Source organism: Diabrotica virgifera, chromosome 8, assembly GCF_917563875.1.
Source record: "Diabrotica virgifera virgifera chromosome 8, PGI_DIABVI_V3a".
Classification (NCBI taxonomy): Eukaryota; Metazoa; Arthropoda; class Insecta; order Coleoptera; family Chrysomelidae; genus Diabrotica; species Diabrotica virgifera.
In genome coordinates, this window is record NC_065450.1 from 174229709 (window position 1) to 174254680 (window position 24972).

Below are 24972 nucleotides of genomic sequence, written 5' to 3' on the forward strand. Positions count from 1 at the left end.
TAAGTAGTAGAAGTAGAGTTGTAGCTCTTGAAAAGTAGTTTCTAATTCGACAAATTCCAAATCGAATATTTCAACGCAAAATAACCAAAAATGAAGCACTTTTCGGGGAAAACTCATCACAACCTTTAAAGTGTTTAAAGTTTTATTAGATAATAAAAAATTATTTACGATCCACACCGGGGCAAAAAAGACTTTCAGATTTATCTATCATTAGTATTGAAAATATAGATGTGTCTGACTTTAAGGGTGTAGGCGCAAAATCTTGGGCCAATGCTATTTAAATGCATTTTCATTTTTCTCGAATAAACGAAAATTTTTTCACCCCTGTACCTTATTAAAATAAACATTATAGAAGTTTTCATAGACTTTCGGCTCTCGGTAATATAATAGTGTAATCTTTCATTCTGCATTTAAATTATTCAAATATACTTATCAGTTTTCTCATGATTCCAAGAAATCAATGCATTTAAATAGTATTGGCCCAAGATCTTACGCCTACCCCGTTAAAAGCACATTTATTTTTTATTCTGTTGATATAGAGCGTTGCAAATAAGTTGCAAAATTATATTTAGTATATTAAACAAACTCTGTATGCTTCTTACAATTTTGTTTTTTTTTACATAAAATTATTTTACTTTCTGGGAAGGTTGGGTTTGGGGGGGGGGCGACAACATTACTCTCGCACCCGGGCGGCAGATACACTAGGAACAGCCTTGATAGTCCTGTCGCCAGTGGGGGTACAACGGTCTCCTTAATTCAGATGGACTTACCCAAGTTTTTTAGTAGATAGACAACCTGCGTTCTGGCACATCCCCTAAATCGCAACCCTTAAATATTAATAAATGCCAAACGGCTTAACGTAGGATGACGTGTGACGTATCGTTGGAAAGGGGATGAAAAAGGGGGTTGAACGCAGTATGTGGCGTGCGCATCGGAATATGCCAAAAGGGCATTACGTCATATCTTCTTTTCTATTGGTCCGATTTTGACGTAAGAGGGCTCGTCGGAACGGGGAGGGGGGTAACGAATAAGTTGAGACAAAAAAACAAAGATGGCGCCAGTGCCAAAAGGGCATTACGTCATATCTTCTTTTCTATTGGTCCGATTTTGACGTAAGAGGGCTCGTCGGAACGGGGAGGGGGTAACGAATAAGTTGAGACAAAAAACAAAGATGGCGGTAGTGCCAAAAGGGCATTACGTCATATCTTCTTTTCTATTGGTCCAATTTTGACGTAAGAGGGCTCGTCGGAATGGGGAGGGGGTAACGAATAAGTTGAGACAAAAAAACAAAGATGGCGCCAGTGCCAAAAGGGCATTACGTCATATCTTCTTTTCTATTGGTCCGATTTTGACGTAAGAGGGCTCGTCGGAACGTGGAGGGGGTAACGAATAAGTTGAGACAAAAAACAAAGATGGCGGCAGTGCCAAAACGGCATTACAGCATATCTTTGTTGCTATTGGTCCGATTTTGACGTATGGGGTGTCAAATAAAAGCGGTGGTGACACAGAAGCCAACTGTCAATTCTTCTTCTTCTTTTCGTTTGTCAATTCTTCTTCTTTTCCGTGTAGTGCCTAACAGAACGTGACATTCGACATCTTTGTTGTCATTGGTCCGATTTTGACGTATGGGGTGTCAAATGAAAGCGGTAACGACACAGAAGCCAACTGTCAATTCTTCTTCTTCTTTTCGTTTGTCAATTCTTCTTCTTTTCCGTATAGTGCCTAACAGAACGTGACATTCGACATCTTCGTTTCTATTGGTCCGATTTTGACGTATGGGGTGTCAAATGAAAGCGGTAACGACACAGAAGCCAACTGTCAATTCTTCTTCTTTTCGTTTGTTAATTCTTCTTCTTTTCCGTATAGTGCCTAACAGAACGTGACATTTGACGTATGACGTGACATTTATATGACATTGTTCAGTTTTCCGTCCGAAATTTGACGCAGAACGTGGCATTTGGCGTGAAATATGACGTGAATGACGTGAAATTCGACGCAGAACGTGACATTTGACGTAGATATGTGACATTCGACGTAGGACGTGAATGACGTGAAATTCGACGCAGAACGTGAATGACGTGACGTGAATGATGTGACATGTGACGTAGGACGTAAATGACGTGACGTGAATGACGTGAAATTCGAAGCAGAACGTGACATTTGAACGTGAATGACGTGACATGTGACGTAGGACGTAAATGACGTGACGTGAATGACGTGAAATTCGACGCAGAACGTGACATTTGAACGTGAATGAGTGACGTGAATGACGTGACGTGAATGACGTGTCGTGAATGACGTGACCTGAATGACGTGAAATTCGACGCAGAACGTGAATGACGTGACGTGAATGACGTGACATTTGACGTAGGACGTGACATTTGAACGTGAATGACGTGACATTCGACTTGCTATCTTCTGCTACCGTCTGCTAATCTCTATTACCTTCTGCTTCGCTCTGCTACACTCTGCTGACCCCTTATACCGCTCTGTGATCGTCTGTGCCTTCGTGAAATTCGACGCAGAACGTGAATGACGTGACGTGAATGACGTGACATTTGACGTAGGACGTGTCGGTTGACGAAGGACGTGACATTTGACGTGAAACATTAAACGTGACCTATTATCGGTTCGATTGTGACGTATGAGGTGTCAAATACGCAAGCCCAACATCAACTGCTCGTCACCAGCCTACTTATTATTGTTCTTTCAAATAAACTAGTCAAATGTCCACTATTATACAGAAGTCTTCCATTCTTTCGTCTATAAGTAATTTTTTTGATCAACACGGTATATACAAGTACTAATATTTTCACACACTAGAGTAATTCCAACGAAAATTTCTAATCTGGACTTTTAAAATTTCCTTATTTTATAACTTCTATTTCACGAGTAAATTCGTGAGCCACCCCGTATATACAAATACTAATATTTTTCATACATTACAATTAAAATAGGTAAATAAATGCACAAGAAATGTCGTTAAAGAAGGAAACTGTATATGTGAATCATTTCCAATAACAAAGTAGTTTAAACAAGGTTAGGATTATTAAAGTATCTAGCATACGCTTTGAATGTAACATTAGTACTGGAGCCTTCGACGGTAACAGACCTGCTCATACGATCTACGAATTTGTCATACAATCAAATCCTGGGTACGCAATTGACGAAACTCCTCACAATTTGTTGTATTTACCCGTTGTGTCGCAGCGTGAACTTACCAATATCACTGTCTTGGCTCTCGATCAAGAAGGACGACCTGTAAACTTTAGAGGAGAAGAGAGCACATTGGTGCTGGAACTTAGATCAAGAGGGAAATGGGACTAGTAATAAGGTCATCTACTGCTCAAAGGACACCATTAGTTGTGCAGCCGTCCAAGCGACAACATCATATTAAAAGAACACCATTAGTTGTGTCGAAGCGGAAACCTCTTACGTTCGCAAAAAAATTGTTTTTACAATCACTTGGTTTTAAACTAAAAAATTACAACAATGTATGAAAAACAAGAATGTTCAGACAACATCGTAATGCCTCCAATATTTGATATTTATCGTAAGCCAATGTTTGATGAGTCGATTCGAAAGGCCGAATACCGAACTTATGCACCATTCATCAAATCATTCAACTGTAATGATATTGTAGAATTTAGCATTAATCAAGTTGACTCGTTTTTTGCAATGAGCGAAACCTTGTTGTGCATTAAAGGATCACTCGTCGATAAAGAAGGATCTGGCGTAGTCAAACTAGCCAACAATGTGGGTGCTTTTCTTTTCGATTCGTGTACGTACAGCGAAAGCGCACGGGAGATGGAAACAGTGCGGGATCCTGGTATCGTAAGTGCTGTACGTGCCATGACGTGTTACAATCAAGAAGATTCCCATTATATGGTTATGGCGGGTTGGAATTACCCTAATGATCCCATTCTACACGATGCAGATAATTCATTCAACATACAGATACCTCTTAAGCATATTTTTAACATTTTCAACGATTATCCAATGATTACGTGTGGTCGTCAAACAATAAGACTAGTTCGAGCTCGAAACGACAACGATTGTTTAATTATTACTGATGAAACTACAAAAGCAAAGATTAACATCACCAACATTGAACTCAGAGTGAAGCACATATTTCCAAATGACGAAATTAAACTAGAACTAATGAAGTCCATTCAACAAGATCAACCTATAGTTATTCCATTTAGAAAGTGGGAATTGCACGAATTGCCTACCATTACCAAAGGGGCTAGGCGTGAAGTTTGGGCCGTTAAAACTAGCACATCAGTTGAAAGACCACGTTATGTCATTGTTTTCTTTCAAACAGGCAAACGTAACACGATTACAGCTGATCCTACCTTATTTGACAATGTTAGCATCCAAAGTATTAGATTATCCTTAAATGGAGAATATTGGCCAAACGAGAGAATGCAGTTGGATTTCAGCAAAACTGACTACAACGAGGCCTATTTCAACTATACCGAATTTTATCCCAGCTACGTACATTCCCAACAAAAGCGACCTCTACTCGATTTCTCAGCTTTTAAGAATCGTGCATTGTTCGTCATCGACTGTTCAAAACAAGAAGAAAGCATGAAAGCATCCACTGTTGACGTAAAACTCGATATTGAAGCACATAATGGTTTTCCCGAAAATACCAAGGCCTACTGCATTATAATTCACGACTGCGTAATGGAGTACTACCCACTTACCGAAATTGTAAAAAGTCTAAATTAGACGCATAAAGTGTCAGTAGTACAAGAGCAGTCATCATGAGAGTAGCATTCGTAGATATTCAGGGATTCGCTGTGGACGGGTGGTTTGTTCCCAAAGAACTTACCATCGAAATAGGTTTTAAACGAAGTCATTATATCTTTTTACCTCCGAAACCATTCGATGCGCTAAGTAATGATGATAAGAAGACAGCATCATACGTGGAGAAAAAACTGCTTGGCATTCGATATTCTGATGGAGCAGTAGAATTGTCCAAAATAAATGAAATACTAGAAACCAAGTTGTTGTATGCAGCCGATTACATATACGTTCGAGGAGAACAAAAAGCAGAATTTTTAAGCAAGAAATGTCACATTTTTGGAGTTTTTCCCCTTATTATTGATGTTTGCAAGTTTGATGGCACGCCTCTTGCTACTGGAAACGTTGGTCCTGCTACAAACCCCTGTCACGCCGTTGGACTATTTTCGTGTACAGAAAGAAATGTGGATCGTCTACGTCACTGGTTTTCTTATACAATATTACCATTGTAATTTTTCTATGTATAAATAAATATTTTTAGAGAGAGATTTTTGCTTTTTTATTTAAACACCTTATTTACTGATCAAGTCTTATATTACATGAAGATTCAAATTTTCTCTTTACAATTTCAAACATAATTTTTATAATTAAGATAAATATAGATGCTAATATTACACAAGACATTGCAAAGACATTGTCTATTTCACTTTTCACATACTCGCTGGTGTTGTTGCTGGCACCCATGGTGTAGGCTGAATACGTCTCAATGGATATGTAGCTTGTGGTAGTTTTCTAAAAGCGTAAAGACCTTGCTGCTGCTGCTGTAAATTCAACTCTTCAGGCTTCCACGTTTTGTCCTCAATATGCAGACTATCGAAATGTCTTTTAATTTGTTTTATATCCTCATATGATTTAATATCTTTATTTAACTGATTAAGTTTAGTTTGAAATTCCATAATCCTATGTATGTACTCGGTGGGATTCATATCAATACTGAACATGTTCAGTGTCACAATGTCTCATATAGGTAAAAAATGGGGGTTACTATACTTTCGACTACCGTGTTTCAACTACCATTCCAAGGTCACAAGCTAATGCTTAGCGCATGCGTAGCTGTGTGTAGTAGAGCGTAGCAGAGCGCTGCAGCGGTTAGCAGAGGATAGCACGTCGGACGTCAAGTAAATGTATCGTCCTACGTCGAATGTCACATTCGTGCTAGCCTCTGTTAACCGCTGCAGCGCTCTGCTACGCTCTACTACACACAGCTACGCATGCGCTAAGCATTAGCTTGTGACCTTGGAATGGTAGTTGAAACACGGTAGTCGAAAGTATAGTAACCCCCATTTTTTACCTATATGAGGAAGGTATTAGAAGGAAAAATGAAGCAAATGAAAAGAGAAGAACATTTTACAAAACTGAACGTGGGATGGCGATACGAAAATCATACAAAGAAAAAATGCATCAAAAACGAAAAATTATTAGTGAACTAATGAATTTAGGTTTAAATAAAAAGGCAGAACTGCAAAGAGAAACAATTTTAAAATTATTAGAATTATTATAATTTGTTAATAAATAATATGTAACATCTTGGTATTTTATTTCGTAATACAAAAAACACTTTTTGAATGCGATAACTCTTGGAATTTTATTTAGAATAGTTCAGTCCAAGCTAGACTGTATCATGTCTAATAGAGAATTGACCCATTTAATTTGTATTGAATTTTTGTCCAAGGTTGACTTAAATGTCCATCACAGGACTCCTCTGTCCAAGGTAAACTTTCCGTTTTCCATGCTTTTTATATGGGCGTCCAGGATCCTATGTGTAACATAGCAGGCTTGTTCTATTTCCGTTGAAATGGGCGAAGACTTCTTTAGACATTTTTATAACCACTTTTTTATTAGTATCTACAGAATAGTTTTACACTTTATGTAGACGTTATTTAGAAATTTTTATGTGATCTGTTTCTTCTCCGTTAATTTTCATATATGCTGGTCTGATTTCAGTAGATGCCTGAAATTATTCTGAGGTTTTTGTTATCCACGTCTGCTTCTTTTAAAATGGTATTTTAGGTCAGTATTACGTTTCTATTATCTTGTGTGTAACACAGCAGGCTTGTTCTATTTCCGTTGGAATGGGCGAAGACTTCTTTAGACATTTTTATAACCACTTTTTTATTAGTATCTACAGAATAGTTTTACACTTTATGTAGACGTTATTTAGAACACTTCATTTAGGCACTCCATTGATGTTATTGTTTGTGCAATACGTATACTTTTAACACATTTATAAGCAGTTATTCTTCTTTCTCTTCTACATATTTTATGATTTTTTTTTCTTTTGTTTTTAGTATAACATGGCAGACGTACCACCAATGCTATCCTTCCCATCGTTTTCACTGCGATTAGCAACATATGCAACATGGCCGGCCGCGTTACCTATTCAACCTCTGGAATTTTGCCTTGCGGGATTCCGTTACACAGGGAATAGTGACGTGGTCTTGTGTTGTTTTTGCAACACACGGTTGCATAACTGGCCAAGTAGCAGCAAACCAATGGAAGCCCATAAGCCGACTTGCATATGTAAAAGCATTTAAAGAATTTTACCATTTAAGTACTTACGAGGGTCGTCTCCAAACATTTAAGAACTGGGGAGGTTCAGAAGCAGAGACATATGCTAGAGCTGGTTTCTATTTTACAGGAGAGACGTTACGGTATGTGACGAAACAACACATATTTTTACCCAACGTGCGGTTACAAACGCTTGCATTACGGCCTGGTCCGGTCGTGTCTAAGAGATTGGTAGAGGAGAAAAAAGCTGCCGAAAACGGCTATTTCTATTCGGGTGTATATCAAAGGGTGATACATACAGACGTATGTGTAATGCTAGATATGGATTTGCCCCCCAAAAAAATTGATGGTAGAATTGTGTGCAAGGTATGTCTGGATGATGAAATGAATGTTTTATTTTTACCCTGCAGACATCTAGCTGTCTGCATATCCTGCAGTAACGAATTAGAGGAATGTTGCATATGCCGATCTGAAATTTTCCAACGCATAAGGGTTTTTATGTAGGACATCTGAGGCTTTTTTCTTTTTTTTTTTTTTACTCGGTTCGTTTTCTACATTCTCTGGCCGCTTCAGCACGCCTTTCTATTCGTTGCAGTCTTTAGGCATTCTTAGTTCAGTGTGTGTGAGTGTGTGTGTGTGTGTGTGTGTGTGTGTGTGTGTGTGTGTGTGTGTGTGTGTGTGTGTGTGTGTGTGTGTGTGTGTGTGTGTGTGTGTGTGTGTGTGTGTGTGTGTGTGTGTGTGTGTGTGTGTGTGTGTGTGTGTGTGTGTGTGTGTGTGTGTGTGTGTGTGTGTGTGTGTGTGTGTGTGTGTGTGTGTGTGTGTGTGTGTGTGTGTGTGTGTGTGTGTGTGTGTGTGTGTGTGTGTGCGTGCGTGCGTGCGTGCGTGCGTGTGGTTCAGATATTTTACGTCCTTACATATTTAATGTAAAAATCATATTATACGGTTGTGTTGTACGTATAATTTGTTTTTAGATGGTTCGTGAAATATGTGTACCACAGCGACCAAACGTGATGCAGCGTTTGGACGGTAAACAGCTCTAGCTATGTGTCTGCTTCTGATAACGTCTTTCTTTTGTGATCATCTGTTATCTTGGTTTCTATTGAATTGTTAAAATGCTTTTACGTAGGTAGTTTTGTTCATTTATATAAAGTTACTTTTATTTTACGTAATATGTAGTTTTGTATCACTAAATAGTGCTACTTGTTTTTCATGTAGGATGTCTTTTTGTACCACTAATAGTATTAACTGATTTTTTTTATGTAGGATGCTGTATTGTTTCGCTAAAATAGTCTTATTTTTTTTTGTGTAGAATATAATTTTGTTCCCCTAAAATAGAGATAAATGCTGTTTACGTATCTATGTACTTTTTGTTCACATAAACATGAAAGAGTTGCTTGTTTTTACGTAAGTAGTTTTTTAAATACATAATAAAATGTGTTCAAATTAATAAGTGTTTTATTATTAGTAGTAATATTTGCCTCCTTCTAATATCTTCATTCCTGATGTGATATATATATATATATATATATATATATATATATATATATATATATATATATATATATATATATTTTTTTTTTTTTTTTTTGATATACCACACGCTCTTCTTAGATAATCCATTTCTACTACTTCCTTCCTTTTTCTATCTTTTTTCGTGATTTTCCACACTTCTGTCCCATAAATCATAATAGGCTCTACCATACAGGAGATCTTAGAATATTTACCACTTTTTTTTTTGCCCTGCTGCGTTCTGTTTTCGATATCTCTTGTGACAGTGCCTTCTTTAGATATTAGAGATCCGAGATATTTATATTCTTTACATGTTTTTGTGGTTCTAATTTCTTTAGATAATCCATTTCTACAACTTCCTTCCTTTTTTCTATCTTTTTTCGTGATTTGCCACACTTCTGCCCCATAAATCATAATATCTCTACCACGGTACGCTAGATTGTCAATTTCATTTTCTTATATCTTTAGACCATACAGGAGAGCTTAGAATATTTACCGCTTTTTTTTGTCCTGCTGCGTTCTGTTTTCGATGTCTCTTTTGGTAGTGCCTTCTTTACATATTAGAGATCCGAGATAGTTATATTCTTTACATGTTTTTGTTGTTCTAATTTCTACATCTGGAACTTCTTCATCATCCTCTTAATCCCCTATCATAAAGATATTGATGCCGCTTATTTATGTCAAACATTTTTTTTGTCTTATAATACCTTTAGACCATAGTAGAGAGCTTAGAATATTTACCGCTTTTTCTTTGCCCTGCTGCGTTCTGTTTTCGATGTCTCTTTTGGTAGTGCCTTCTTTACATATTAGAGATCCGAGATATTTATATTCTTTACATGTTTTTGTGGTTCTAATTTCTACATCTGGATCTTCTTAATTATCTCCTATCATAAAGATACTCTGTCTTTGACATATTCATATTGAGGTCTCATTTTTCATATTCTTTATGTATTCTTCTAAACATATAGTCTGTCTTCTTCATCATTCGCTACGACTACCTGATCATCTGCGAAAAACAAGGTTGCTAGATATTTACCACCGCCTCTGTCTATTCCCATTCCGGATAATTGTTTCCTCCACTGCTCTAGCTATGATTGAATATATTTTGAATAAAGTCGGAGGCAGACAACATCCTTGTTTAAACTACTTTGTTATTGGAAATGATTCACATATACAGTTTCCTTCTTTAACGACATTTCTTGTGCATTTATTTACCTATTTTAATTGTAATGTATGAAAAATATTAGTATTTGTATATACGGGGTGGCTCACGAATTTACTCGTGAAATAGAAGTTATAAAATAAGGAAATTTTAAAAGTCCAGATTAGAAATTTTCGTTGGAATTACTCTAGTGTGTGAAAATATTAGTACTTGTATATACCGTGTTGATCAAAAAAATTACTTATAGACGAAAGAATGGAAGACTTCTGTATAATAGTGGACATTTGACTAGTTTATTTGAAAGAACAATAATAAGTAGGCTGGTGACGAGCAGTTGATGTTGGGCTTGCGTATTTGACACCTCATACGTCACAATCGAACCGATAATAGGTCACGTTTAATGTTTCACGTCAAATGTCACGTCCTTCGTCAACCGACACGTCCTACGTCAAATGTCACGTCATTCACGTCACGTCATTCACGTTCTGCGTCGAATTTCACGAAGGCACAGACGATCACAGAGCGGTATAAGGGGTCAGCAGAGTGTAGCAGAGCGAAGCAGAAGGTAATAGAGATTAGCAGACGGTAGCAGAAGATAGCAAGTCGAATGTCACGTCATTCACGTTCAAATGTCACGTCCTACGTCAAATGTCACGTCATTCACGTCACGTCATTCACGTTCTGCGTCGAATTTCACGTCATTCAGGTCACGTCATTCACGACACGTCATTCACGTCACGTCATTCACGTCACTCATTCACGTTCAAATGTCACGTTCTGCGTCGAATTTCACGTCATTCACGTCACGTCATTTACGTCCTACGTCACATGTCACGTCATTCACGTTCAAATGTCACGTTCTGCTTCGAATTTCACGTCATTCACGTCACGTCATTTACGTCCTACGTCACATGTCACATCATTCACGTCACGTCATTCACGTTCTGCGTCGAATTTCACGTCATTCACGTCCTACGTCGAATGTCACATATCTACGTCAAATGTCACGTTCTGCGTCGAATTTCACGTCATTCACGTCATATTTCACGCCAAATGCCACGTTCTGCGTCAAATTTCGGACGGAAAACTGAACAATGTCATATAAATGTCACGTCATACGTCAAATGTCACGTTCTGTTAGGCACTATACGGAAAAGAAGAAGAATTAACAAACGAAAAGAAGAAGAATTGACAGTTGGCTTCTGTGTCGTTACCGCTTTCATTTGACACCCCATACGTCAAAATCGGACCAATAGAAACGAAGATGTCGAATGTCACGTTCTGTTAGGCACTATACGGAAAAGAAGAAGAATTGACAAACGAAAAGAAGAAGAAGAATTGACAGTTGGCTTCTGTGTCGTTACCGCTTTCATTTGACACCCCATACGTCAAAATCGGACCAATGACAACAAAGATGTCGAATGTCACGTTCTGTTAGGCACTACACGGAAAAGAAGAAGAATTGACAAACGAAAAGAAGAAGAAGAATTGACAGTTGGCTTCTGTGTCACCACCGCTTTTATTTGACACCCCATACGTCAAAATCGGACCAATAGCAACAAAGATATGCTGTAATGCCGTTTTGGCACTGCCGCCATCTTTGTTTTTTGTCTCAACTTATTCGTTACCCCCTCCACGTTCCGACGAGCCCTCTTACGTCAAAATCGGACCAATAGAAAAGAAGATATGACGTAATGCCCTTTTGGCACTGGCGCCATCTTTGTTTTTTTGTCTCAACTTATTCGTTACCCCCTCCCCATTCCGACGAGCCCTCTTACGTCAAAATTGGACCAATAGAAAAGAAGATATGACGTAATGCCCTTTTGGCACTGCCGCCATCTTTGTTTTTTGTCTCAACTTATTCGTTACCCCCTCCCCGTTCCGACGAGCCCTCTTACGTCAAAATCGGACCAATAGAAAAGAAGATATGACGTAATGCCCTTTTGGCACTGGCGCCATCTTTGTTTTTTTGTCTCAACTTATTCGTTACCCCCCTCCCCGTTCCGACGAGCCCTCTTACGTCAAAATCGGACCAATAGAAAAGAAGATATGACGTAATGCCCTTTTGGCATATTCCGATGCGCACGCCACATACTGCGTTCAACCCCCCTTTTCATCCCCTTTCCAACGATACGTCACACGTCATCCTACGTTAAGCCGTTTGGCATTTATTAATATTTAAGGGTTGCGATTTAGGGGATGTGCCAGAACGCAGGTTGTCTATCTACTTTTTTTTTATGTATTTTGACCCGTAGAACAAGAATTTTTTGGGCAACAGTCGATCCGGATGTAAGATTGTTATAAACAAAGAACTTGAGGAATCACATAACAGCGATTTTTTGCCAAACAAAACATTTTTTTGTATTGTTTGGGTCATTCTAAGCAAAAAAATGTTTTTACAAGTTTTTTCGTAGGATGCATAGTTTTCGAGATAAACGCGGTTGAACTTTCAAAAAATCGAAAAATTGCATATAACTTTTGATTGAAAAATAAAATAGCAATTCTGCTCATTACCGCATTTGAAAGTTCAAGTCAAATTTTATCGGTTTTGATTACTTTCATTGCTAAAAATTATTTTTTTATTGTTAAACAAAGCTATAAACACATAATGATTGAATGATGTTTTCAATGCATTTCTCATTTGAAATCTAACGAGTAGGTGCGCATACAGACAATTTCTACGTAGATTACGTACAGTCGGAAAAATGAAAGAATACCCATGAACGAACATATAAAACACGCTGTATTTTCCTGTCACCGTGTCACAAAGAAAATTGTCCAGTGCAAGTACATGTAACAATAATTATTACATGTACGTGCGCTGGCCAATTTTTTGTGTGACACGGTGACAGGAAAATACAGCGTGTTTTATATGTTCGTTCATGGGTATTCTTTCATTTTTCCTACTGTACGTACATTAAAACGCATGCATTGAGCACGGGGAAACACTACGTGTTTATGGCTTTGTTTAACAAATAAAAACTTAATTTTTAGCAATGCAAATAATCAAATCCGATAGAATTTGACTTGAACTTTCAAATGCAGTAAGCAGAATTGCTATTTTATTTTTTAATCAAAAGTTATTCGTGTTCAAAAATTGCACTTTTTCGATTTTTTGAAAGTTCAACCGCGTTTATCTCGAAAACTATGCATCCTACGAAAAAACTTGTAAGACATTTTTTGCTGAGAATCACCCAAGAAATACAAAAAATGTTTTGTTTTGCGAAAAATCGCTGTTATGTAATTCCTCAAGTTCTTTGTTTATAACAATCTTATCGACATCCGGATCAACTGTTACCCAAAAAATTCGTGTTCTACGGGTCAAAATACATAAAAAAAACTTGGGTAAGTCCATCTGAATTAAGGAGGTCGTTGTACCCCCACTGGCGACAGGACTACGGACTGGGACGTTTCGCCGTCTCCGTTTCGCCGTCGCCATTTCGCCGTCGCCGTTTCGCCGTCGAGCCCCTTCGCCGTCGGCCGTTTCGCCGTCGAGCCAGTTCGCCGTCGCCATCCCGGCATTGGTTAAGTTTACAAGAACGTGATAACATACTAACTTTTTTTATACTAAATGTCGCAATAACGTGATAACATACTAACTTTTTTTATACTAAATGTCCCGGAAATAAACAATATTGAGAAAAGGGATTTCAATTTCAATTGTTTTTACTGTATCAAAAATAAAAAACTTCATTATGCAAAAGTGATAAGTGATAGTATATAATCGTTCGAAAACCATTCAAAACTTATATACAAGTAATGATCATCCCGAAATTATAAGTATGAATGCTAACAAAGAAATGGCGACGGCGAAATGGCTCGACGGCGAAACGGCGACGGCGAAATGGCTCGACGGCGAAACGGCGACGGCGAAATGGCGACGGCGAAACGGCGACGGCGAAATGTCCTAGACCCACAGGACTATGACTTTAATACAAACATTTCGATAAAACAAACACTTTTTCGTTTCTCAACTATAATAATTATAGGTAATCGTTTCAAGAATTCTCTAGTAAAAAAGATATAAAATAATTATTGCAATGTTATCCCTAGTTGTAAAAACGCCCACCTTACCAATCCTCTAAAAATAGATTTACGTTTTTTTAAGTAGTAGTATTCATATTAAAAACTAATTTACAGCATTTTGTGATTATGACAATTTATTTTATATATGTATTTTATTAAAATGCTATTGCTATTAAATATTATAATAATGTATATGTATATGTATTTATGTAATATGTACCATCATTGTTATAACGCAACTTCAGTTCTAGACTCTACTTCTTCTTCTTTCAGAAACCTCTCTGATTATCGAACGTTGGCTATCATATTTGCAATAATAACTATGTTTAGGGCAGATCGAAACAGATTAGCGGATGTATCCCAGATAGCACACGACATCCCGATGACGTCCGTTTCAGGTCCCAATTAAGTCCGAATGTACGGGGACCTCAATCGGACGTTCCCAGGAATTACAAATCCAGACGTCCCCAGGAAGTACGATTACGGACGTCCCAGGACGTCTGTTTCAGGTCCCGCTAAGTCAGAATGTAATGGGACCTTAATCGGACGTCCCCAGGAAGTACGATTACGGACGTCCAAGGACGTCTGTTTCAGGTCCCGCTAAGTCAAAATGTAATGGGACCTTAATCGGACGTCCCCAGGAAGTACGATTGCGGACGTCCCTAGGAATTACGAATCCAGACCAATTCAGGAATGGATCTAATAACCGTCAGTTATTTGGCATTTGCAGTGTTGCCATACTTTATTTGTTTGTTTCTTGTATAATCCAATCAATGGTATAATATACAAGAATAGTAAGATTGTATAAGATCGTTTAATATATAGAGATAGATTTATAGTCTAAATAAAATTTATACAGCATATCTTCATTTATCAGTTGATCTTCCTTTTTATAACAGTGTTAGTTAACTTTAAATATAATCTACTGAATAATTTAAATTTCAATTAATGTCTTAATAGTAATCCTTAATAAAAAGAATTAAATTATCTTTTGATTTAAAAACATTTATACAGTATACAGTTGATCTTTATCTTGATAACCCTCTCGGAGATTTTGGAACCACGACCTATTTGTTCCGATCACATTGCTCTATACTATGACTTGTAGAAGGTTATACCTCTCTGGATGTCTCATCACATGAGACTATTTAATTTCTTATTCGATCAACCCAACCTATCAGTAATATTGATCGGTTAAACCACTTCTCAAAAGTCATTAGTCTCTGTAAGGGTCAGCTCCCCATCTCGGCCGCATATGAAATGCCTCCCGAAAAAGGGTTTCTTACCTGTCGTTAAAATGGTCACATACGAATTGCCTCCCAAGCTTTAAATAAATTACATGCTTCTAATCTTTATGTGAAGGTGAGACGTTGCCACATCTTCGTCCCTTTGTAAATTTTTGGCAAAATTGGTATTTTGTTACCTATTTAATTTACTTTATTTTCAACCTTTATGTATTATACATTATTCACACTTAGCCCAATAAATGACCGTTTTGGAGTGTAATTTCCAGGGGCAACTCCGAATTGCATGAAAATTTGGATTTAGGTTCTACTTACCCTCCACTTAAAAGTTGAATGTGTGCCGTTGGTTGCTTTTACTTTGGGGTGACATTTACCCCTTCTCGGGGGTGAAAAACGCGTGTTTAAAATACGGCCGGAAATTGATCAATTGACTGATTTTAAGCACCTTTTGTTCTATAAAGTTTTTTACGTAAGTCAATACTTTTCGAGTTATTCGCGATTTAAAATGTTGATTTTTCGACAAAAAAACTACATTTTCAGACCGTTTTTCCCAAATAACGCAAAAAGTAAATATTTTATCGAAAAAAATACTTTTAGCAAAAGTGTAGCTTATAAAAAAACGAAAAAATGGTGTACCAGCAAAGTCTACAAATTGAGTAGAAGCAAAGTTGTAGCTCATGAAAAATACGTTCTTATTCGTCTAATTCCAAATCGAATAATTCAACGCGAAATCACCGAAGAAAGAAGCACTTTTCGGGAAAACCTTATCAACATTTTTAAAGTATCTAAAAAAAGCTTATTATTTGTTTTCTAAAAAAGTTTACAGCGTCAAAAATAAACGAGTTACACTGAAAAAAAAAGTTGACCCCTTTTTTTGGAAAAAAATCGTGAAAACCTCCCTCTATTTAGCACCCTAAATGAAATTAATCGTTTGGCTTTACCATTTATTTTAATTGTATGTGTATTGTTTATATGATCTGTAAGTTTGATTGGTTGGAAGTGCTTATTTTTGAAAACATTTGGTTTTATAGTAAAAAAAAATTTCTAAAAATTTTTGAAAAATTTCATTTTTTCAAAATAACTTAAAAAGTATTTGGTATATAAAAGTATATAACACTTTATTGCATTTACGTAAAAACAAACGTTGACTACCATCTAATATCTAACTAAGGTTATGTCCATTTTTGCGGGAACCAGTGTCACCAATATGGAGATCTACACAGGTCTCCATACAGGTCTCCATAGTCACCAACGGCTGTCACATCCGTTAAGCCAAGTCTACATGTGTTAAGCCGTGTCTACACTGTTTCTCACGATACTACACATAGCACACGACAAGTGAAGCCAGAGTCATGCAACTGCAACAAGTACTACAGAGAGTTGGTTTAAAGATAAATATGGAAAAACAAAAATGGTGAGGAATTTCGTCGTAAATGAACTAATAGAAATAGAGAAATCGCTTATAGAAGTTGTGGAAAGATATGTGTATGTATATTTGAGCCACGAAATAAGATTTGTAAAACACAGTGTAAAAACAAAGTGTAAAACAAAATTTCATAATCCATTTAAAAACTTCACCTTAGCTCACAAAAACATCATTGGAAAAATTGAGGACACACCGTATAATGAATTGATCAGTGCTTGGAAAAAGCTTAAGAAATAGATTAAGAAACGAGGAAGTGCTTAGACGAACCGGAAACGCAGACAGTATCGGACGTACCTATTAGATACAAGCCAAAAATGGAGATAGGCGGGACATGTTGCAAGAATTAAAGACGACAGATGCACAAAAAATTGCTTGAGTGAAGACCACCGGCCGACAAGCGAAGCTGAAAAAGACCCCCAACACGATGATCCGACCACCTCAAAAGAATTGTGACCAATTGGATAGCAGAAGTGCAAAACATAAATAGATATAAATATTTGGGGAAGGCCTATGTTTAACACTGGACACATCAGGGCTGATTGTTGATTATGATGTTAATCGAGCTATACACAGGACAATGCTTTAAAAGATGCGTCGCAATTTCACTTGTTCAAAGACGATTAGATCACAGTCGATAGTAGCGGAATAATACGTTAGAGTAACCACTTGTGAGCAAACTTAATGTTGCAAAATAAACGTTTCCTTCTGAAAGTTTGCTATTAGATAACGGTTTTTATTATCCTACACTTGGTGATTATTAGACATTATCGTAGACTTGTTTAACAAAGTGTACAAAACAGGAAACATACCAAAACAATGGTTACTCTCAACCTTTTGTGCTATCCCTAAAAATACAAACGCTAAAGATTGCAGTAAATACAGAACAATATCATTAATAAGTCACATTCTCAAATTATTCTTGAAAATAATACATGGTCGTATAAATAAAAAACTAGAAGAAAGAATAGATGATAGTCAGTTTGGGTTCAGAAACGGACTAGGAACCAGAGAGGCGTTATTTGCTTTTAATGTGTTCAAAGATGCATGGACATAAATGTGGATATGCATGTTTGTTACGTTGATTTTGAGAAAGCTTTTGACAAAGTAAGACATGAAAAATTAGTTCAAATTCTAAAGATAAAAAACATAGACAAAAGGGACTTACGAATAATAACAAACCTTTACTGGAATCAAAGAGCACAAATTGTAATAGATAACGAACCCAGTCCAGAAATTGAAATCAGGAGAGGAGTTAGGCAGGGATGTATTATGTCTCCATTACTCTTTAATGCATATAGTCAAGCCATTTTTGAAGAAGCATTGTTATCTCAAAGTGAAGGAATAATAATTAACGGAAGATATGCATATGACAACATAAGATATGCATATGACACCGTGATTATGGCAAGCTCTGCTGCTCAAAAACAAGTCCAACTACTACTAAACAAAACAAACAATTTCTGTGAAGAATATGGACTAAAAATGAATATAAAAAAGACCAAATACATGATAATAACTAAGAAAACAAACATACAAACAAGCATACATTTGGGAAATGTACCGATAGAAAGGGTTGATAAATACAAATACCTAGGAACCTGGATTTCAGAGAAAAATGATCAAACAACAGAAATAAGGACCAGGATATAAATAGCAAGAAGTGCGTTTGTAAAAATGAAAACAGTTCTCTGCAACAAAGACCTTAGCTTAGAACTGAGAGTAAGAGCTTTGAGATGCTACGTGTTCTCGATATTACAATATGGACTTGAAAGCTGGACATTAAAAGAACACATAAATAAGCTACAGTCATTTGAAATGTGGTGTTACAGAAGGATGCTTAGAATAGCATGGACACAGAAGAAAACGAACACGGAAGTATTGCGAGAAATGGGTAAAGAATGCGAAACAATAAACACAATAAAAATAAGAAAGTTACAATATCTGGGACACGTAATGAGGGGACCGCGATATGAAATGCTAAGACTGATAAAACAGGGAAAGAGAAGAGGCGGAAGGAGTATAGGAAGAAGGAGAGTGTCATGTTGAAGAATTTAAGGGACTGGTTTAAATGCAGTTCTATAGAACTCTTTAGAGCAGCGGTAGATAGAGTAAAGATAGTGATGATGATATCCAACCTCCGATTAGGAGACGGCACTTGAAGAAGAAGACACTTGGTGATACCTTTTTTATGTAGGTAAACATTTTGTTTTATTTTTTGCATGAACGTGGAAAAAATATTGTACGCAAATCGTGCAAAAATATTAATTACATTCGACTTGTTGTGGTGATCTTTATACTTTTTGCAAAAATAATTATTGACGTCCTCGATCTTAAAAAATGAGAATACAACTAATTTTTCCAAATAATTTTATGTTAGTTATATTACGATCAACCTGTATGTTCAAAATAACTACATCATGTATCACTTATTTTAAACATACAAAACATCCCAGTACGTATGCACTTTTTTGAAAAAAACTTTTACTTCTATAATCAAATTAATATGTTTGTCAATTAGAAAAATTTAACCATCAGGCATCGTGGGTACTTCTTACAGTATGTGCTAATGAGTTAGCTCGAACATATTGAGCAAATATTTGTCAATTTTGAAATTATTGTTAACTTTTTACTTACCTAAAAACATTAACATAAAAGTAAAAAATGTTACACTGTACATGTTGAAAGGTTGAGTTACAATGATCTATTTGAGCATATGGAAATACTACACTAATCGCAGACCCACCCCCTGTTCTAATTTGGGAATTCGATATTAAATATCACCATAAGATAATGGTCTATAGGTGTTTCGGCCAATGTGTGGAGATATGTAATGTAATAATTATTAGTTTTGGTATTAAACAATAGAAGATTTAAAATTTAACAAGTGGCTGAGCTTTTAGATTATACACTCACAGACAAAAATATTGCAAATTTGATTTTGAGTCTGTTTTTGAACTATATTTTTACCTTTTTAAAAGTTTTGAGCCCCCTCTGTGGCTCAGTGGTAAGAGAGCCTACCTTTGGACCCAAGGGTCGTGAGTTCGAATCTCAGCTGGTTAAAGAATTTTTCGTTTATTAAAAATTAATGAATGAAAATAGTTGCTATCCGTGTGGGATCGGTACTCACCGGAGGTACCGCAGACGTTCGAATACAATTAGCGTTTTTTTGCAAAGACAATGACGTCGACTTTGTTAAGTAACAAGACATTTACCTACTCAACACACACACTACACATTACACTAAGTATCTGATTGCAAAAGTCAACTGTACCATGCCAATGGCCATTAGTTGTCGAGGCATTAAGCTCAATAAAAAAAAGTTTTGTACTTTTCATTGCTAAATAAGATGTGCCGAACTATTCTACGTGTATTCATTGTTCAAGTATCTTGCATATTAAAGAGTTGCAATAAACTTGTGGACAAATGAAATAGTCAAATGCCGCAAAGACAAAGCTGATTACATCTCTCCAATATGCAGAGAGATAGAGGAACATGGCTGTCGAAATGAATCGAGGGATTTATTTCAGAAGATCAAACTCCTTACCAGAGAATTTAAATCTCAAACGTGGTCTGTAATAGATAAGGAAAGTAATCTAAAGACCGATACTGACGAAATATTGGAAATATGGCGAAACTACTGTGGCGAGCTATATAAAAATAACGAGGTACCAGCAGAAAATCAGTGGCCCTCTGACTACCCTAGAGAACCTACTGTCTTACTCGCTGAAGTCAAAGATGCAATTAAATCACTAAAGAGAAATAAATCCCCAGGCATTTATCCAATACCAGGTGAAATACTACAGTTACGAGGTGACAAAGGATTACATATCATCCATTCTATATGTGTCGTTGTTTGGAATTCAGGAAAAAATGACCATTTGATTGGTGTACCTCAATTTATATCCCGATACACAAAAAAGCAACTACTACCAGATGTGAAAACTACCGCACACTGTCACTAATAACACATGCTAGTAAAATCTTGTTGCATATCATCAAAAATAGTTTAAAAACCTATCTACACTACCGAACACCTCAGGAACAAGCGGGGTTTGTAAAGGGTAAAGGTACACGGGAATAAATCCTGAACCTGAGACAACTCATTGAAAAGTCTAGAGAGTTTCAAGTACCTATGATTATGTGCTTCGTTGACTAAGCTGAATAAATCTGTGGTCCATTTTAATAGAAATGGGCACACAAATGCACCTGGTGACACTTATTAAAAATCTGTACCAGTCCAATATAGCAACAGTACGACTAGATCAGAAGTTCTCAAACCAATTCAAGACCGAGAGAGGTGTTAGACAAGGATGCGTGTTGTCACCTGACTTATTCAACATTTATAGTGAACATGTCATGAGGATGGCTTTAGAAGGATGGGCCGGTGGCGTAACAGTAGATGGTAGGAAAATCTCCAATTTAAGATTTGCTGATGACACTACACTTATAGCAGCAAATGAGCAAAAAATGTTTGATCTCCTGCGAAGAGTTGAGTACGAGAACAATAAAGTGGGTCTGAAAATCAATAAAGCTAGACAAAAATCGACAGATTCGACACTATTCAACTTTTTTTTTCATCTTTAAAGAGGGGGCGTGTGGAATCTTTAAAAGACATCTCAGTCCAGAACGCCGCCTGACTGACCTTAGTGCAGGATTCATTCTTCGTAGCCCCAGCGATAGTTCCCGAGGTACTTTATTCAACTGACACTATTCAACTGACAACTGACACTATTCATCTGACTAACATGTTACAGGAATACCAGATAGTAAACACCTTTGTCTATCTCGGGTCTAGTATAACTAACGATGGTAACTGTGAAGCAGAAGTTCGGAGACGTATTGGTACGGCAAAAAATGCGATGAGCCGCCTAACTAAAGTTTGGAAAGACAGGTCTATCTCTCAAAAAAATCAAGATGAGACTGGTGAATGCCCTTGTATTCTCAATATTTCTATACGGAGCAGAGACTTGGACTCTTCGCGCACGCGAGCGTCAAAAAATTGATGCCTTTGAGATGTGGTGCTGGAGAAGAATGATGCGCATACCTTGTACTGATCGTAGGACAAACGTTTCCATTCTAAACCAACTCGAGATTAAAAAAAGGCTGTCCACAATATGTCTGCAACGAATTCTGCAATTCTTCGGTCACGTGGTTTTAAAAAAAAAAGCAATTCTTCGGTCACGTGGTTCGCAGTGGTGACGATAGTTTGGAGAGATTAATTGTTTCTGGAAACGTTCCGGGGAGAAGATCAAGAGGACGATCACCAACTAGATGGTCCGACCAAATTAAAAATTCAGCTGGAAACTCATTCTGGGAAGCTCTTAGAGCAACTGAAGATAGAGACCAATGAAAAAAAATTGTTAGGAATATTGGAAGAAATCACGATCCTCAGTAATGGGGAAACGACAAGAGAGAGATACATATTCTAAACTAGGACTCCGTGGTGGCCAGTCTAGAGCCTCAATCCCAACAACCTCAAGATATTGTATGACTTCCCACGGCATCTGCACGGGCATTATCATGAATTAACACAGTTATCATATCCAATGAAGCCGGCAGAAGAAAAAATATACTCTTCGAGGATGTTGTGTATGTACTAGTCAGCATTCATTCGAATATTCGCCTCAATAAGCTCCGTACGACTCTCTCAACTAATGCCAACTCTCTACAATAGAATACTGGACCTCCACAAAAGCTAACGTTGTGTACAAGATTACATTTTGCGAAACGTTCCCCAAACCACGACCACGGTACTCGATCACGTCCATCTGGCTTCATTATTTTATCCTTTGTGAATTGATTCATCTGTGAAAATAACTCTTCCCCATTGGTTATCTAAGGTCTCATCTTTCCATGGCCTCGTCATCTATGATTTTAGGGGTCTGCCTCTGATACTCTTTTCAATTGAGTCCAATCCGAAATCTTTGATATTCGCCTTGTACGATCTCTTCTCACGTGTCCATATAAAATTAAATGTTTTTCGTCAATGTCTTGTTCTTTGTTATGTCTTGTTCTACTGCCATTCTTCTTTTAAACTCTCCATTTTTAATACGACCCCGCCTTGTTACTCTACAGCTTCTTCTCATGAACTCTGTTTCGGTTGCTGTAATTTTGGACATGTTTCGTTTGTTTGTTACCCAATTCTCTGGCCCGTAAGTCATTACACTACATACCAAGGTGTTATAATAATAATATATTTTCGTCTTTGTATTTCTCGTACTCTGTCTATCCCATACTACCCCATTAATTTTTTAATCTCTTGCTCAGTGGTTCGATTGGTTAATTTCTCTATCTCGGCCCCTTTCCAAATTTCTGACTGGTTCTTGGTCTGTTGTTAAGTATTCGGTATTTTCTCGGATTATTTTCAGTCCATTTCTGATGAAATACAAATGGGCAGATGGAGCTCTAGAGTCGTAGAGAAGACAATCCATCTAGGAGAAAGCAAACTTCAAAATTAAAATCTGGCCCTCCATGTTGGGGTTGGATCGTAGGGCTTGTCATGATGACATCATTTAGATGGCTGGCATTCGCTAGAAATTGCCTATTCAATAAAGTGACAAAAAAGGAGAAGAGGAGGGAGCAGTCTCTCTCAGATGTCAATTTGAACCATGTGTTTTATTAATTTTATTTCATCCTATAATTATCCAATTAATCAAAACAAAAGTAAGTAAGCACACAAATATTATATGGCGCAGTCATATTTCGTTGTCTTCGCACCCTAAGGAGAATTGATAAATAATAATACTTTTTAAATTTGACTTAACCTCCAAAATGAACGACCACATTGTTCCAGTAACAGAACTGTGTTTTGATGGTAATATGGGAGATAATTGGAGTTTTTTCGAACAAAAATTTAATATATTTTTGGAAGCCAGCAAGCTTAATGAAGAGACCGACAGTTTGCAAGGCAGCGTACTGTTGAATCGAGTTGGAGATCGGGCTCTTCGTATTTATAACAATTTCGAGTGGTCTTCAGATGAAAAGAAAACGTCTTGTAAAGCTATTCTAAAAAAGTTTAAAGAGTACTTTACACCCTCAAAAAATGTCACATATGAGCGATACTTATTTTTTACTCGAGACAAGATAGGGTTAGAGACATATGACTCATATGTAACAGAACTGAGACAGCTTGCAAGTACCTGTGAATTCGACACTCTAACTGACAGTTTAATACGTGATCGTCTAATCCTTGGAATCTCGGATGTTTCGTTAAAGGATAGATTGTTACGAGAACAAGGTTTAACACTGAGCCGAGGATTAGAAATATGCAGAGCTGCTGAGGTGGCAGCAAGACAGTTGAGCGTTATTAGTGGGGCCAATAGTAGTCAATCATTAGAAGTTCTAGAAATACAAAAACAGAAAAAACATCAATCAAATAGAAACCAGCAGCCGAAATCTGCTCCTCAGTATACAGCTGATCCTGGTCAGTCTTACCGAAATCATCCCCAGACGTCAGGAAATCAAAAGATAAGTAACAATTTTATAAAAAACTGTTATAAGTGTGGTTCTAATCATAGTTTAAACAAGTGTCCGGCTTATGGATTACGGTGTAAAATTTGTAATAAGTTTAACCATTTTGCAAAAGTTTGTAATGCTAATAGTTATAGAAACAGAGTCCATAATGTAAATGTCCATCAAAGTGATACCGATTCAGATTCTGATTTTTCGCCAGATCAGTTTTTTCTAAATAATATAAATGAAAAGTCTTCAGAAAAGTGGTATGAAGACTGTTTTATAAATAATAAAATAATTGTATCTTTTAGATTAGACTCAGGAGCAGACTGTTGTGTTTTGCCATACACTTATTTTAAAAAATTAAATATTCAAACTTCTGAACTTACTAGTAGCACCAATAAAATTACTGATTATAATGGAAAAATAATAAATACAGTAGGAAGTGTATATTTAAAAGTCAGGCAATGCAAAAATAAAGAAAATATAGCTAAATTGAAATTTTATATTGTTAAAACACATAATGATGCAATACTTGGCCTTGATGCCTGTATAATGTTAAATTTAATTCAGAAAAATAATATTAATGTAATAAATGATAATTTACACAATGATATTGAGAGTATTAGTCAAATAATTCATGAATATGATGATGCTTTTAGGGGTGTAGGATGTTTGAAAGGTAAACATACCATAAAAATTGATGAGAAAGTAGCCCCCAGAGTCCATCCACCTAGAAAGGTACCATTTGCAATGCATGACAAACTGATGAAGAAACTGAAGGAGCTGGAAAGACTTGAGATAATTAGAAAAGTGACAGAACCAACGGATTGGGT

The 24972-nt window shown here is 36.8% G+C and overlaps 1 protein-coding gene across 1 annotated transcript in view; it reads right to left on the bottom strand.

Moving 5' to 3' along the window:
- The window catches only part of LOC126890504 (acetylcholine receptor subunit alpha-type acr-16-like), a 95814-nt gene extending 76336 nt beyond the window's left edge, over positions 1-19478 (bottom strand). Inside the window, exon 1 of the mRNA XM_050659493.1 lies at positions 19319-19478. Coding sequence (XP_050515450.1) covers positions 19319-19361 — 43 coding nt within the window. The 5' untranslated portion in view covers positions 19362-19478. The remainder of the gene's footprint in view (positions 1-19318) is intronic.
- Between the last annotated feature and the right edge of the window lie 5494 nt (positions 19479-24972).